General features: G+C 41.4%; 3 protein-coding genes across 3 annotated transcripts in view; all 3 read left to right on the top strand.

Moving 5' to 3' along the window:
* Positions 1-1,092: 1,092 nt before the first annotated feature.
* mgat1a (alpha-1,3-mannosyl-glycoprotein 2-beta-N-acetylglucosaminyltransferase a) lies at positions 1,093-4,090 on the top strand. Its single transcript, XM_020508248.2, has 3 exons — positions 1,093-1,347; positions 1,694-2,623; positions 2,766-4,090. The coding sequence occupies exons 2-3, from the start codon at positions 2,003-2,005 to the stop codon at positions 3,462-3,464; spliced, it is 1,320 nt and encodes a 439-aa protein (XP_020363837.1). The 5' UTR covers positions 1,093-1,347; positions 1,694-2,002; the 3' UTR covers positions 3,465-4,090.
* Positions 4,091-4,468: 378 nt separating this feature from the next.
* Positions 4,469-14,756, top strand: LOC109909200 (SH3 domain-binding protein 5-like). The gene is made up of 6 exons (XM_020508234.2): positions 4,469-5,515; positions 5,929-5,991; positions 6,195-6,323; positions 6,553-6,717; positions 8,935-9,108; positions 12,564-14,756. The coding sequence occupies exons 1-6, from the start codon at positions 5,267-5,269 to the stop codon at positions 13,137-13,139; spliced, it is 1,356 nt and encodes a 451-aa protein (XP_020363823.1). The 5' UTR covers positions 4,469-5,266; the 3' UTR covers positions 13,140-14,756.
* Positions 14,757-14,864: 108 nt separating this feature from the next.
* The window catches only part of LOC109909189 (gamma-aminobutyric acid type B receptor subunit 1-like), a 45,335-nt gene continuing 42,922 nt past the window's right edge, over positions 14,865-17,277 (top strand). The window contains exon 1 of the mRNA XM_031790487.1: positions 14,865-15,762. The gene's annotated coding sequence lies outside the window, so the exon portion shown is untranslated. The remainder of the gene's footprint in view (positions 15,763-17,277) is intronic.

Genomic DNA, 17,277 nt, shown 5'->3' with positions numbered 1-17,277 from the left:
CAGGTGACATCAATAAGGGATCAAAGCTTTCACCTGGATTCACCTGGTCAGTCTATGTCAGGGATGGACAACTTTGAGGGGGTAGGGACCAGAAAACATTTGACCATTCCTATTACAAGTTTAAGATAGCTGGCCGCTAGACTAACTTACTAATCTAAATAAAATGGCTGACATGGGCTAATTGAGTGACCGCTGATGCACAACCAAATTTCGAAATTGCACCGTGTGTATTCTAACTCAACAGTAAGTTGAGACCCCGACTGAGTTCAGCGGGCCTACAAAAGGGGCGCCACGGGCCGCATGCGCCAGTTGCCCATCCCTGGTCCATGTCATGGAAAGAGCAGGTGCTTCAAATGTTTTGTACACTCAGTGTATAATTTCACCCCTTGTGAAACACAAAATGTTCCATGTATTGTCATGAACACAAAGGAGTTAGGAATCTAGTATCACACGAGTAAAGGTGCACACACATGGGTGTGTGATTGGCTATATAAGCCTATCCTGTTGTATAATGATGCCATATTACCTTACTAGAATGAGATATAGGCCCAGGGCCAACTTTGTTCTGTTGATTCTCGACAGGTGTCAACTGTGATTGTATAGTAACATGATATTTATCTTTATTGGGCTGAAGCCAAATTTGGCCTTTTTGATGAATAACCAAGAACAATGACATATTTTGTGGTCTGGAAGATAATAGCCTATGCAAAATGTGATTATCCTGAAATGTTTGCCCATTGATTGCTTCTGGTTTCCATTAGTTACTGGAAATGCAATGGTAAGTAGGCCTATGATCAATAAAGGCCTACAGCCCTTGTGCTGAATGCAGTATTTTTGCATTTGTAAACATGAAAAACTCTTATTTATTATTATTTTTACCATGTAAGACATTCATGAAATATGAACATATCTGGAATATTAATATTTATTGGAAAATAGAAGAACATTAAGAACATGACAAAAAAACGCTCTCCAAAAGACATGCATCTAAGATAGGTATGTTTAAGACTAGTACACAGGATGATACAGTTTAATGACTATGAATCGTACTGGATTTGCTCAGCCCTATTTGGTGCAGTTGGGTAAATGACGGTTAAGGCAGAACTTCCGGTAAAAATTAGCTATCCGGAAGTCTGCACTCTTGTGTCTTGAGAAAACAAATGGCAGGAATGAAACTGTCGAAATGAAGTTCGTTTGATAATAAAAAACAATCAAAATTAAAGTGTGACGACGATACATTATTTCATCTTCACTTGCTTATTGATCCTGCATATTGTCATCGAAGAGGTTAGTGAAACGAAGGAAGAAATGGCTACAGAGACCGAATTCTACGTTATGAAACTGGAGGTAAGTGCTAATTTCTGGGAATTAAATGTTCTGTCTAAAATTAGCTGCCTAGCAATTCGGTCGAAAGATTACCAAGGTCCAATATAGTTATCAAACAATGTGTGAATTACTCCGATAATAAAGTAAATCTGTCGCATTCCGGGGGTGCGTGGCGAGAGCTAGCTACAGGTGATAGAAAAATCGATTAGCCTATGAATGCCACCTTTCCAATATGGCTTTCCCTCCAACTATCTACAGTGGGTTTATAGTTCATACTTTTGTACTCGATTAATGTAAGTGACAGTGACTTTGTCAATTGACTAGCTTTGAACCCTGTGTTTTATCTATATCAATTTTATAATTTCAGATTGACAGGGAAAGTATGAACTGAAGACCAGCGTTTTCATCCCCTGACCAGCTCACCTACCTCCTGTCAAAGATGAATCCAGCTCTCCCTCAATTTTTCCCTCATACCTTATACATATTCCTTGTCTTTTTTTGACTCAAGCTTTACCTAATTATGTTAACCTGTTTATGTTTTCATTACTTTAATACAATATTTAAACTAACCAATTAACCTCTCCACATGTCCTTCTTGTCTTCTGCATTCCTTTGTCACAACTTATTTACAAACCCAGTCTTCCTAACTTCCTTTCCCTTGTAAGTTGTTTGGGCCATGCTCCGTAAGAGAGGTTCTGCTATTCTCTGTGGTGCTTTTCTCTTTGTCGCCTGGAATGCCGTTGTGGTCCTCTATCTGTGGGGCCGACCCCTGTCTGGTCGAGAGGAGAGGGAGATAGATGGAGGACGAGGAGGAGGGGCTGATTTGGCTGGGGATGTGATCCACATGGCAGAAGCCTTTGAGGCAGAGCTTGAAATGCAGAGAAAAATCCTGCTTCAGATACAGGGTCATCGGTCACTATGGGAACAACCCAATGAGAATGGTGCCAGCAGAGGTGGCCCCCCTCAGGTGGTCATTCCCATCTTGGTTATAGCCTGCAACAGAGTTACTGTTAAACGCTGCCTGGACAAACTCATAGAGTACCGCCCCTCAGCTGAACTCTACCCAATTATAGTCAGCCAGGACTGTGGGCATGCGGAGACTGCACAGGTGATTGGTTCTTATGGCAGTCAGGTAACTCACCTGAAACAACCAGACCTGTCAGATATTGCCGTGAAACCAGAACACAAGAAGTTCCAGGGCTACTACAAAATCTCCAGGCACTATCGCTGGGCTCTCAACCAGGTGTTCAACTCTCTTTCACATTCCTCTGTTGTTATTGTGGAAGATGATTTGGAGGTAATCATTTTCTCTACTCAGACTTGAAATATGCATTGAAGTGAAATGTTGAATTCATTTGTTTTGTGCTCGTCATTGTTTACATCCTCTCTAGTTGCCAGTTGATCAACTAAAAAAACATTGTTTTCCATTCTCTCACTAGGTGGCACCAGATTTCTTTGAGTACTTCAGATCCCTTCACCCAATCCTGAAATCTGACCCGTCTCTGTGGTGTGTGTCTGCCTGGAATGACAATGGTCGGGACGGCTACGTCGACCCTGGTAAAGCAGACCTCCTGTACAGGACAGACTTCTTCCCTGGGCTGGGCTGGATGTTGATCAAGGAACTCTGGATAGAGCTGGAGCCCAAGTGGCCTGGTGCATTCTGGGATGACTGGATGCGTCAGCCAGATCAGCGCAGAGATCGAGCCTGTATTCGACCCGAAATATCCAGAACTTTAACCTTTGGACGGAAAGGTGTGAGCCTAGGCCAATTTTATGACAAATACCTACGCTACATTAAACTGAATAGTGAATTTGTGCCTTTCACCAAGCTGGATCTGGCTTACTTGAAGGAGGAGAAATACAAGGAGATCTTTGAGAAGCAGGTTTACAGTGCGCCTTTGGTCAAATATGAAGAGGTCCAACGGGGACAGTTAAAAGGAGCGGGTCCATTTTGTCTACACTACTCAAGCAAAGATGGTTTCAAAGTGTTGGCCAAAAACCTGGGTGTGATGGAGGACTTAAAGTCAGGGGTCCCACGGACAGGGTATCGGGGAGTGGTCAGTTTCCTGTCCAGGGGAAGAAGAATCTTCCTGGCACCCCCTCCGGGATGGAGCAAGTATGACCCAACCTGGAGTTGATGACAAACAAAGGACTGAAGAGGAAAGGGCTCTGCACATTACAGTTAGTACTATGGCAACATAAGTGAGTCCAATGAATGACAGATGTGGACCTGGCTTTAAGCTATAGTGAGATTATGAGATGCCTATCCTCTCACTTCCATTTCTGATGTTTGATTTTTCTCCCCATACTCTCAGGATTTTTCATACTCAAATAAATATATTTTTGCAATGTGGAGTTGGGATAGTAGGGTAGGTACCGATGTCATTATTTTCAGAGATTTATTTTTTATATACTCTAATCATGCACATGAAATTCAATGCAACATCCACTGTGATTATTCTCAGTCTTGTAAGCAATTTCTGGGAGACTATCTTTTACTAATCTATGTCAGATGAAAAATATTATCTGTGGTGTGTTCAATAATGGTGGTGATCAACTAGTGATTGGTCCTAAAGTATTGCTTCACAATATTTAGTTAATCTTTTGGAGAACTGTTTTGACTATTTTAACCTGGTTATAATAATGCTTAATGTTTTTCCCAAAGAGACGGCTACTGAAGTGTGTATTTATTTAAATGCAAGATACACATCACAAATGCTGTATGTTATGTACTTAAGGAATTAAATTCTACCAATCGACTGCCGTTTATGACATTTGTTTCTGCCTTGGTTCCTTTGCCATATTAATTACCAATTGACTGCCCTTTATGACATTTGTTTCTGCCTTGGTTCCTTTGCCATATTAATATACAGTATATACACATTAAGGACACCTGCTTTTTCCATGACATAGACTGACCATTTCGCTACACCCGCAATAACATCTGATGTGTATGTGACCAGGTGAAATCTATAATCCCATTTAGCAGGTGAATGGGCAAGACAAAATATTTAAATGCCTTTGAATGGGGTATGATAGTAGGTGGCAGGTACACCAGTTTGTGTCAAGAACTGCAAAGCTGCTGGGTTTTTCATGCTCAACAGTTTCCTGTGTGTATCATGAATGTTCCACCAGCCAACTTGACACCAATGTGGGAAGGGGGTGCGCAACTCAATATTAGGAGTGTTAGGTATACTCGGTGTATATATTTTTATATTTAATGATCTCCACCTCACATAAGGCTACTAAATATTGAACAATTTAAACAATTGACCCGCTCCCCAAAAAGTGTAAATAATGGACTATAAATTGTGCCTAACTGTATTATACTTATCCTAAAAGTATAATACTTAGCCATTTACTTTGGTCGTATTCTTATCTTCTATTATTGTCGAGAAGGAACGTGCAAGTAAGACGAGGCATGGCTACGGAACCAGTAAGAGTTCAAACCAAAAGTCGAGGTAAGCGTTCTCTATTTACCTTTTGTTTTGCTAGGTAAGAACATAGCTAGCAAGCAAGCGGTGGACGGAACGCTAGGTGGGAGAGATGGGGGAGAGACTACTGGTGATGAAAAAATATCATTTTATTGACTATATTTCATTTTAATGTCCGTTATTTGAAGTCAATTTCTTTTAAAATAATGTTTTGTTTTAATGCAATGTGCTAATGGTAGCTAGCTGTAGAGCTAGCGTTAGCTACTGTACTGGTAGTGTCGTCACGTTAGCCTCCAGTGGCTAAACTAGCGGGATTGAATGATGCACTGAATCATCAGTATGGCTTTGCTGTCTGTCAAAATAGTTTTTTCCCTATGGTCCTAATCAAATTCTCACACATACAAAACGCTGTTAGTAACTGGCTAGAACACAGCTAGTTGGCTAAAAAGAAAAGCAAAGCTACCGTTATTTGGTTAGCTAACGTTAGCTTGCTAACTGGGCCTGGAATGGAGCCAGGAGATTTGCGTGTGAGCCCAGCCGGCTCAGGAGACCCCGAAGTGGGCGAATGGAGGCAAGAGACCCCTGGTGGGGATGCTGAGGTGAAGGGTGGGGAACCAAATGACAAAGAAATTAATGGAGATACAGCTGAATCGGTGCTCAAAGAGAAAGACACCTTCGAGGGAGAAGAGTGTAAAGAGAAGAACGAAGGTGAACTGCACAGCCCATATGAAGAGGAATTGGATCCCAGAATTCAGGTGGGGAAATGTTGACTGAACCCTTATAATATATTTTGATCTCAATGGGATTTCCTTGTCTATGCTACATAGCTAAAGCTTTACAAAATGAGTTGCATGCATGAGTAGATTCACTGCAGTCTGTGGTATTGAATGATCTATTAGCCTACTGATGACAATTCAACAGTGGAGTGATGTTTTGCTCAGTCCACGAGGGCTAATTCAGGAGGATGAAATAAATGTTTGTGCACATGCCACTCTTTCTGATATTATGTGATTAATCTATGTTAATCCAGGTTGAAATCAACAGGGTTTATCCACCAAATGTAACAGTGGTTCCAAGAGAGCTAATATTAACTGATTGTGTTGTTACAAACCAACGAATCAAAGTATCTGCTTCCTCCTGTGCTTCCTCATATATTTTCTGTTTCCAGGAGGAGTTGGAACACCTCAACGAGGCCAGTGTAGAGATCAACCAACTAGAACTGCACTTGGATGTAAGTTGATATCATCACCTCTCCCATGATACATCTGGCCCCATACATCACCCCTTTCCGTACTGATCAGGTTTTTCCAAAGAATCAATCGTCAGTTCATTTTCAATTCCCATAACTTGCTGTAAACCCATTGTTAATCTGGAATGAGCAGAAATGCCCATTACAATGAAATCTGATAAGGAATTCCTTTTGTGTATGTGTAGGATGCCAGATCAGGTTACAGGAAGATCCTCACAGACTCAGCCAGAAAACTGAACGCCCACAGCTCCCAGCTTGGTACCTGCATCGAGAAGGCCAGGCCCTACTATGAGGCTCGTCGACTTGCCAAGGAGGTACTGTTGTACATGCACTGTGTGGGATTTTGTTGCATTTGCAACAACAAATTTCAAGAGTTCTTTATCACTGAATCAAAATATGGGTCACGATGCAGTATTTGCCATTCACCTGCTTGTCCCACTTCTCAAATCTCAACAACAGTTTAATCGTTTGTCCCACGTGATTGGTTGCTGTGCAACTGCATGCCCTGTTTTCTCAGTATCTGATTGGCTGTCCCTCTCACAGGCTCAGCAGGAGACCCAGAAGGCAGCGCTGAGCTATGAACGGGCCGTCTCCATGCACACGGCTGCCAGGGAGATGGTGTACGTGGCAGAGCAGGGCCTTATGGCTGACGGCAGGAACACCCTGGACCCCACCTGGCAGGAGATGCTCAACCATGCTACCTCCAAGGTAACAAGGCAAACCCCAGCTACTGCTATAACTGCATCAATATAAAATTATAAATGTGTTCATCAGTATGTGAGCGAGCTCATTTGGTATTCATTTAATCAGTATTTCCCTTACAATTCCCACCCCACCGCCAAGTAGCTACAGTTGTAGTCGGAAGTTTACATACACTTAGGTTGGAGTCATTAAAACTCGTTTTTCAACCACTCCACAAATTTCTTGCTAACCAACTATAGTTTTGGCAAGTCGGTTAGGACATCTACTTTGTGCATGACACAAGGAATTTTTCCAACAATTGTTTACAGACAGATTATTTCACTTATAATTAACTATCACAATTCCAGTGGGTCAGATGAGGCCGCTCAGCAATGAAGAAGCCACTGCTCCAAAACCACCATTAAAAAAAACAGACTACAGTTTGAAACAGCACATGGGGACAAAGATCGTACTTTTTGGAGAAATGTCCTCTGGTCTGATGAAACAAAAATAGAACTGCTTGGCCGTAATGACCATCGTTATGTTTGGAGGAAAAGGGGGAGGCTTGCAAGCCAAACAACACCATCCCAACCGTGAAACACAGGGGTGGCAGCATCATGTTGTGGGGGTGCTTCACAAAATAGATGGCTTCAATAAAATAAGGAATAAAACTTTGTGGATATATTGAAGCAACATTTCAAGACAACAGTCAGGAAGTTGAAGCTTGGTCGCAAATGGGTCTTCCAAATGGACAATGACCCCAAGCATACTTTAAAGTTGTGGCAAAATGGCTTAAGGACAACAAAGTCAAGGTATTGGAGTGACCATCACAAAGCCCTGACCTCAATCCTACAGAAAATTTGTGGGCAGAACTGAAAAAGCTTGTTCGAGCAAGGAGGCCTACAAACCTTACTCAGTTACACCAGCTCTGTCAGGAGGAATGGGCTTGAAATGCACCCAATTTATTGTGGGAAGCTTGTTGAAAGGCTACCCAAAACGTTTGACCCAAGTTAAACAATTTAAAGGCAATGCTACCAAATACAAATTGTGTGTATGTAAACTTCTGACCCACTGGGAATGTGATGAAAGAATTAAAAGCTGAAATAAATCATTCTCTCTACTATTATTCTGACATTTCACATTCTTAAAATAAAGTGGTGATCCTAACTGACCTAAAACAGGGAATTTTTACTTGGATTAAATGTCAGGAATTGTGAAAAACGGAGTTTAAATGTATTTGGCTAAGGTATATGTAAACTTCTGACTTCAACTGTATGTTCCCCCATGACTAAAACTGGTTTAAAATTAGTTTGGCAGGATATTGGTCAACTATGCTACTTCCAAGGCAACATGGGGAAACCCCAGCTACCAGTGTAAGCAGTATTCCAGTTTACAGTGGGGCAAAAAAGTATTTAGTCAGCCACCAATTGAGCAAGTTCTCCCACTTAAAAAGATGAGAGGCCTGTAATTTTCATCATAGGTACACTTCAACTATGACAGACAGAATTAGAAAAATAATCCAGGAGCCATGTATCGTAAGATTTTGAGTGAAAACCTCCTTCCATCAGCAAGGACATTGTAGATGAAACATGGCTGGGTCTTTCAGCATGACAATGATCCCAAACACACCGCCTGGGCAACGAAGGAGTGGCTTCGTAAGAAGCATTTCAAGGTCCTGGAGTGGCCTAGCCAGTCTCCAGATCTCAACCCCATAGAAAATCTTTGGAGGGAGTTGAAAGTCCGTGTTGTCCAGCTACAGCCCCAAAACATCACTGCTCTAGAGGAGATCTGCATGGAGGAATGGGCCAAAATACCAGAAACAATGTGTGAAAACCTTGTGAAGACTTACAGAAAACGTTTGACCTCTGTCATTGCCAACAAAGGGTAGATAACAAAGTATTGAGATAAACTTTTGTTATTGACCAAATACTTATTTTCCACCATAATTTGCAAATAAATTCATTAAAAATCCTACAATGTGATTTTCTGGATTTTTTCTCTCTCATTTTGTCTGTCATAGCTGAATTGTACCTATGATGAAAATTACAGGCCTCTCATCTTTTTAAGTGGGAGAACTTGCACAATTGGTGGCTGACTAAATACTGTTTTCTCCTATGCCTAAACTGTTTTTAATTGGATTGGTTTATATTAGTTAGGAAGTTTGTTTTGTTAGGTTGGTTGGGGGTTAGGATACTGATTGGGGTGTTTCCCCATCTTAACATTTTGTGTGGTTGTGTGCTCAAGGTGAACGAGGCAGAGGAGGAGCGCCTACGCAGCGAACGGGAGCACATGCGTGTCACCCACTCTTGTCAGACGGCAGAGGCTCGAGTCCAGACCCTGCAGAAATCTCTCAAGAGGGCCATCATTAAGTCCAAGCCTTATTTCGAGCTCAAGGCCCAGTTCAACTACATACTTGAGGTACATACATACAGTGCCTTGCGAAAGTATTCGGCCCCCTTGAACTTTGCGAACTTTTGCCACATTTCAGGCTTCAAACATAAAGATATAAAACTGTATTTTTTTGTGAAGAATCAACAACAAGTGGGACACAATCATGAAGTGGAACGACATTTATTGGATATTTCAAACTTTTTTTAACAAATCAAAAACTGAAAAATTGGCCGTGCAAAATTATTCAGCCCCTTTACTTTCAGTGCAGCAAACTCTCTCCAGAAGTTCAGTGAGGATCTCTGAATGATCCAATGTTGACCTAAATGACTAATGATGATAAATACAATCCACCTGTGTGTAATCAAGTCTCCGTATAAATGCACCTGCACTGTGATAGTCTCAGAGGTCCGTTAAAAGTGCAGAGAGCATCATGAAGAACAAGGAACACACCAGGCAGGTCCGAGATACTGTTGTGAAGAAGTTTAAAGCCGGATTTGGATACAAAAAGATTTCCCAAGCTTTAAACATCCCAAGGAGCACTGTGCAAGCGATAATATTGAAATGGAAGGAGTATCAGACCACTGCAAATCTACCAAGACCTGGCCGTCCCTCTAAACTTTCAGCTCATACAAGGAGAAGACTGATCAGAGATGCAGCCAAGAGGCCCATGATCACTCTGGATGAACTGCAGAGATCTACAGCTGAGGTGGGAGACTCTGTCCATAGGACAACAATCAGTCGTATATTGCACAAATATGGCCTTTATGGAAGAGTGGCAAGAAGAAAGCCATTTCTTAAAGATATCCATAAAAAGTGTTGTTTAAAGTTTGCCACAAGCCACCTGGGAGACACCAAACATGTGGAAGAAGGTGCTCTGGTCAGATGAAACCAAAATTGAACTTTTTGGCAACAATGCAAAACGTTATGTTTGGCGTAAAAGCAACACAGCACATCACCCTGAACACACCATCCCCACTGTCAAACATGGTGGTGGCAGCATCATGGTTTGGGCCTGCTTTTCTTCAGGAGGGACAGGGAAGATGGTTCAAATAGATGGGAAGATGGATGGAGCCAAATACAGGACCCTTCTGGAAGAAAACCTGATGGAGTCTGCAAAAGACCTGAGACTGGGACGGAGATTTGTCTTCCAACAAGACAATGATCCAAAACATAAAGCAAAATCTACAATGGAATGGTTCAAAAATAAACATATCCAGGTGTTAGAATGGCCAAGTCAAAGTCCAGACCTGAATCCAATCGAGAATCTGTGGAAAGAACTGAAAACTGCTGTTCACAAATGCTCTCCATCCAACCTCACTGAGCTCGAGCTGTTTTGCAAGGAGGAATGGGAAAACATTTCAGTCTCTCGATGTGCAAAACTGATAGAGACATACCCCAAGCGACTTACAGCTGTAATCGCAGCAAAAGGTGGCGCTACAAAGTATTAACTTAAGGGGGCTGAATAATTTAGCACTGACAATTTTTCGGTTTTTGATTTGTTAAAAAAGTTTGAAATATCCAATGTCTTTCCACTTCATGATTGTGTCCCACTTGTTGTTGATTCTTCACAAAAAATACAGTTTTAGATCTTTATGTTTGAAGCCTGAAATGTGGCAAAAGGTCGCAAAGTTCAAGGGGGCCGAATACTTTCGCAAGGCACTGTATATCATTTACAGTGCAATCGGGAAAGTATGCAGACCCCTTGACTTTTCCCACATTTTGTTACAGCCTTATTATAACATTTATTAAATTCATTAATTATACACACAATACCCCATAATGACAAAGTGAAAACAGGTTTTTAGACAGTTTTGTACATTTCAAAAAACAAAGATAGGCACACACTTGTCTATATAAGGTCCAACAGTTGACAGTGCATGTCTGAGCAAAAACCAAGCCATGAGGTCAAAGGAATTGTCAGTAGAGCTCCGAGACAGAATTGTGTCGAGGTACAGATCTGGGGAAGAGTACCAAAAAAGGTCTGCAGCATTGAAGGTCCCCAAGAACACAGTGGCCTCCATCAATCTTAAATGGAAGTAGTTTGGAACCACCAAGACTCTTCCTCGAACTGGCTACCCGGCCAAATTGAGCAATCTGGGGAGAAGGGCCTTGGTCAGGGAAGATACCAAGAGCATGATGGTCACTCTGACAGAGCTCCAGAGTACCTCTGTAAAGATGGGAGAACCATCCAGGACAACCATCTCTGCAGCACTCCACCAATTAGGCCTTTATGGTAGAGTGGCCAGACGGAAGCCACTCATCAGTAAAAGGCACATGACAGCCTGCTTGGAGTTTGCCAAAAGCCACCTAAAGGACTCTAATTCCATGAGAAACAAGATTTTCTGGTCTGATGAAACCAAGATTGAACTCTTTGGCCTGAATGCCAAGTGTTACATCTGGAGGAAACCTGGCACCATCGCTACGGTGAAGCATGGGAGTGGCAGCAGCAGAATGCTGTGGGGGTGTTTTTCAGGTGCAGGGACTGGGAGACTAGTTAGGATCGAGAGAAAGATGTATGGAGCAAAGTACTGAGATCCTTGATGAAAACCTGCTCCAGAGTGCTCAGGACCTTAGACTGGGGTGAAGGTTCACCTTCCAACAGGACAATGTCCTTAAGCGCAGGAGTGGCTTCGGTATAAGTCTCTGAATGTCCTTGAGTGGCCCAGCCAGAGCCCGGACTTGAACATGATTGAGCATATCTGTAGTGACCTGAAAATAGCTGTGCAGTGACGCTCCCCATCCAACCTGACAGAGCTTGAGAGGATTTGCAGAGAATAATGGGACAAACTTCTCAAATACAGGTGTGCCAAGCTTGTAGCGTCATACCCAAAAAGACTCGAGGCTGTAAACGCTGCCAAAGGTGCTTCAACTTAGTACTGAGTAAAGGGTCTGAATACTTATGTAAATGTTATATTTATGTTTTTTTATTGGTAACACATTTGCAGAAATGTCTAAACCTGTTTTTGCTTTGTCATAATGAGGTATAGTGTGTTGATTGATGAGGGGGGGGGGGGAACTATTTTATCCTTTTTAGATTAAGGCTGTAATGATATAAAATGTGGAAAAAGTCAAGGGTTTCGAATACTTTCCGAATGCACTGTATTTGATATATAACATTGGAGGCTGCTGAGGGGAGTATGGCTCATAATAATGTCTGGAATGGGGGAAATGGAATGCCATCAAACACATGGAAACCATGTGTTTGGTGTATTTGATACTGTTCCACTTATTCCAATCCAGCCACTACCACGAGCCCATCCTCCCCAATCAAGGTGCCTGTTATATATAATATATGTTGCAATTAATATTATATGTAATTTCAAGCTGTTATTGTTAGAAATGGTTGATACAGAGCTGTCATGTCCATCCATGATCGCTCCTGTTGGTTATTGTTCCCTTTTTGGCCTCAAACCAAGGAGGAATTAATGTTGTATGTTGCTCTGTCCTTTATCTCCATCATATTGGGTTTTCTGTGACTTCAGGAGCACAAAACCAAAGTGATGCAGCTGGAGGAGCATGTGACCAAAGTGAAAAACCGCTACTCTGTCGCCCTGCACAAACTGGAGCAAATCAGCGAGGCCATTCACGCTCAGAGGGGACGGGACCATATGGAAGATGGACAAACCATGGCCTGTGGTGGGCGGAGTCCCCCTATTGGGGCGGAGTCGGACAGTGTGGTGTGTGGTGCCGAGGGCGGGGCATGTGGAGGAGGGGCAATAGAGACTGACAGGGTGGACAGAAGCGGAGTGGTGGATAAGAAAATTGGGCTGGTGGAGAAATACAGGGAGAACGGGCGAGAGAGGCCCGAGACACATGGAGAGAGAGCAGGGTCAGATTCCCTCTCCGTCTTCAGTCTGCAGACCATCGCTTCTGACCTGGAGAAATGCGATTCCATCGAACACCTCGGGGAATTTAGCGATGTGGGCAGTCTGCCTGGGGAGGATGGAGAGATTGAGAGGGAGGAGAGCGGGGGAGGGAGGGAAAGAGAAAGAAAGGAAGGACAAATGCAGCGCCAACAGCAGTTCCTGAAGCAACATCACAGGAGCTTCAGCTTGTGAGACCTGTCCTCGCTTATAGTTTATCAATTGAAAAGAAAATAAGTGTCCGGTCTAGCTAGCTCATTATCCTGGCAAAGAGGAAAATCAGATCTGCTCTATCTAAAGTAACCCATTTAAACGGGTGTATGATACTACGTAGTAACGAAGAACAGGTACGCTGACAAGTAAGACCTGACATTATAAGGAGCCTGACAGGTTTTGCATCGTATTACAACACTACTGAAACTCCTAAACCGTACATGCCTCTGAGATTAGCTGCTTTACTTCCCTTATTCTGGCAATAAGGAAACCTTAGACAGGTATGTCCTAGTGCATGAAGGAACAATCCAAGTAAGAGACTACAATAAACGTGACAAATGGGGTCCCTATTCAATCTAAATGACGTAACTGAATTTCTGGTGTAAGTTAAAAACAATGTTCTCGTGGAACAAAAAAGTATGTGTGAATTCATATGCACGTCGAATCTAGATTTTTGTTTCACACTGTCAATATTGTTTATTTTAGTACATAAATTCAAACGTGTATTGCAAAAAGTGCTCGAAGAATTTGTTTTTTAATATATTATTATAATAATTTTTAAATGTTTTTCATATTCTGGAAACCTGGTTTCAGGGTTCGAATCAAAAGGACCCCAAAACACACTAAAGAGGGTTACAAACTCCATTCTGACAACTTGTTTGATGACAGAAAGCACTCCGGACTATTTATTTGGACTATTTATTTGGACTTTTGTTATATGTATATGAGTATTCAGGGCTAACTAAAAAATGGAATAAATTGTTCATAAAAGATCACGCTGACATAATATTATATTTTACTATTTTAAGCCCATCATTTTAAGATCCTATTGTTTAGTATTTTTTTAAATAAAATAATTTCCCAATATATTGTTTATTTAGAGCCACCTGGGTCGTAAACTGAAATGTGCCTTGCCTTTGACACAGTACGACGCAAACAAAGACAGCATAGCACTGGCTGCAACAGCATACTGTTCAAATTTGTGTATACAGTATTAAACTGTGGTCAACAGTTGAGAAATACTCCCATGAAGGACATGCTTTTGACAATATGATTAATTTGAATAATCTACGAGTCATCCTAACACTGTTTTGTCTAGACTTGTTCTATTTTTTTACTTTATTAATTTGAATATGTTGTCTGTGTACTGCTTTGACAAAGTGGAGGGTACAAGAAATACATTTAATCTATTGAATACAAGTTTGTGTATAATTACAACATTATAGAGAAACTAATGAAATGTACAAATGTATTTGAATGTCCTTGAATAGTTATTTTAAAGGGATCTTTATTTTAAAGGGATCTTATTTAATGCTGGTTATCTGCTGTATTCCTGATTTGACCTCCGTCTGTCCCGCTCTTTACATACTTCCAATATATCCATATCTTCCCCTCATTCTCTCAGCCATAGAAATAGAATGACTAGTAATTGTATTTCTGTGCTTTCAACCCTTCAATCATTGTCCATTTGATATCTTCCTCTTTATTTATTCATAAAGTGGTGCAGTAGTGTCACCCAGCTATATAGTACAGTTCACTGTTGTTATTTACATGTATGCAATATCAAACAGTTAAAGAATAAAATAAGAGGAATCTTGATTTATGTTGTTGCTATTTTTAGACCCAATATTGTATTTTGCAATATGTCTTCTACTTCATACTGTACTTCAACACTATCTAAGGATGAGGATGTGATACTAAATTTCTGATTTAGAAGAGGAGAAAAATGTGGGTTTTGCAGAAAAAAGCGAGAGTTGGGAGGAGACAGGAAAAGAGATGAGTTATCTTTTATCCCCCTGCTTCAATTATTCAACAGGACATAAATATGAAGGAGTCGGGTGCTCTCAGAATAGATGTCAGGAGAGGAGGGCGAGGGAGATGGGTACCAAAGCCTGTGTTATAAGAACATCTCTGGTTTTACTAATGCTGGAAATAGAGGTCAATGTTGTAAAAATGACTTATTCCTGCTTTATTGACATAGGATCTGAAGGCTTTACAAAGGCTTAATACTGGCTCAAATTGCACATTTTGGGAATCTTCCATGTTGCTTATTGCCTATAAATACTTACCGATTAGGATAACTCCATAACGCTTATCATAAAATTAAAGCTCTTAGATTTGCCATGATCACGATTTGCTGGCGTGGGCCAATACCTCAACATGCATCTTGGATAAGGAGATGTGTGCGTGAGAAAATTACGGTAGGCTTACCTACGTACGTCTCTCCATCATGACGTCGTGAATTAGCTGGAGATTGTATTGAGAGAGAAAAAAGGGAGGGAGTGTAAGGATTCGGTGTTTCGTCGTACATGGGGAAGCGATTGTATATAGTGCGTGTATTTTATATGTACATTATTCGTTTCTGACTTTTCACCATACGAAATTTAAGTAGATGGCAATAGACTGATTAATACGGTTGCTTTTGACATTCAATGTATAGCCTATGCATGGGGACCGGATTGTACATTTGTAGCCATAAAAACATAGCCATACAATACGTTGCAAAGAAGCACATTTGACCAAATAATTCGACATTTGGGTGTTCCCAAACGAGTCGCAACCGACGGACATACGGTCATCTTGATTGAGCGCGTTGAAAGTATTTGTAAGTACACATGATTACATGCTACAATCTCTTACTCAGTATGCAACCTAAACAATCGTGCATTATTCTAAGGAATCAAGCTTGCATAGATTTGACTGTATTATATTTGTATCCAGATGACAGGTCTACTCTAGCCTATGTCATTTGTATTCTCGTAAATGACAGGTTTCGCCAAGCAGGAACGACTTTACATGTTTTTTACATTTTTATCGTAGCATAATATAACACACAGTCCTACCTATTAAATGACGTGAGTTTATCTTTAGATATATTTTGCACATGTTCAGTTAATGTGTTTAGGCTATGGGAATGAATGGCATGCTAGAATTGACATGAAATCCGAACTTCTCAAATCTGAATTCTGCAAACGGATATAGGGCTGGCCTTCTTCGATAGGCCGTCAAGGTTTCCCGGCCGTGTCAACACGGACCAGCAATTACCAGTAGCCTACAGTTGGTAGCACCCTAAGAGCGACCCTCATTAAAGCGTTTGTAGGCGATATCAGTCCAGTGAACGTGTCTCGAAGTTTAAATCCACCTGCACACCATTGTAAACATATGGCTATGTTTCAATTGCTTTAGCATGTTTCTAATAGCATATCAGATGTGGCTTGCTTAATAAATAAACTACATCTCTTGGATGAAATGTTGTGTGTCGCCGTTTTGGTCTCTGGCTTAGATACGTATCTGTGATGCCGTGGATGCTGTCCATGGTCCTGAAATATCTGTTTCTCTATGCTCGTCCCAGTTGGAATCTTTTGTTCAGATACATCCGCTGTCCATGGTGCTGCAATTAATTTTGCTGCACCTAAAGCTACAGCACAGCTTGTTGATTTAATATAGGCCACTGACATTAACATAATATTTATGAAGCTGGCTAGCTTGATATATTTTAAGCTGTCTGATCCATACCACGCTCACACAGTTTGCTTTTATGTATCTCAGTATGTGAGGAGTGTCTCCCACTGTGTTGTCCCTCTCTCGCTCGCTCTCGCTCTCTCTCTGTGTCTCTGTCTCACACACTTTTCATTGCATTTCCCACCTTTTCTCTCTTTCTCTCCGTGTCTGTCTCCTCCTGCATGCTCTTGTTAGTGCTCTATAAATTCACCATAATGCTAATGAAGTATCCAACAGTGTCTGTCTGTCTTCCTCCACTACCCTTCCCTTCCTTCCCACCATCTGTCTCACTGTGGAGCTTTGCTCCTCTCTCTATCTCTCCCTCTTTCTCTCTCTCTCTCTCTCTCTCTCTCTCTCCATCTCTCTGTGTGACAACATGATGAAGTTGCATTCATTATTCAGCACTTCAAACAAGTGGCTATATTTAGGTGTATTTATACTTTAGTATACACTCGTATGGCTGGTGTGTCGGCTGTGTTAGCACTGAAAACACACTGTTGGAATGAGTGAGCGGTCTTGACCTACCCCACTCCATTATGCAAAGGGTTATGGCAGAGTGAGTTCTGCTCTCATACTGTCTCATTATAGCGCATGGAGCGAGTACATATTAGTAACAACT

This window comes from Oncorhynchus kisutch, linkage group LG2 (assembly GCF_002021735.2).
Source record: "Oncorhynchus kisutch isolate 150728-3 linkage group LG2, Okis_V2, whole genome shotgun sequence".
NCBI lineage: Eukaryota > Metazoa > Chordata > Actinopteri > Salmoniformes > Salmonidae > Oncorhynchus > Oncorhynchus kisutch.
The sequence above is the reverse complement of the archived record's forward strand: the minus strand, read 5'-3'. Positions and strand labels throughout refer to the sequence as shown.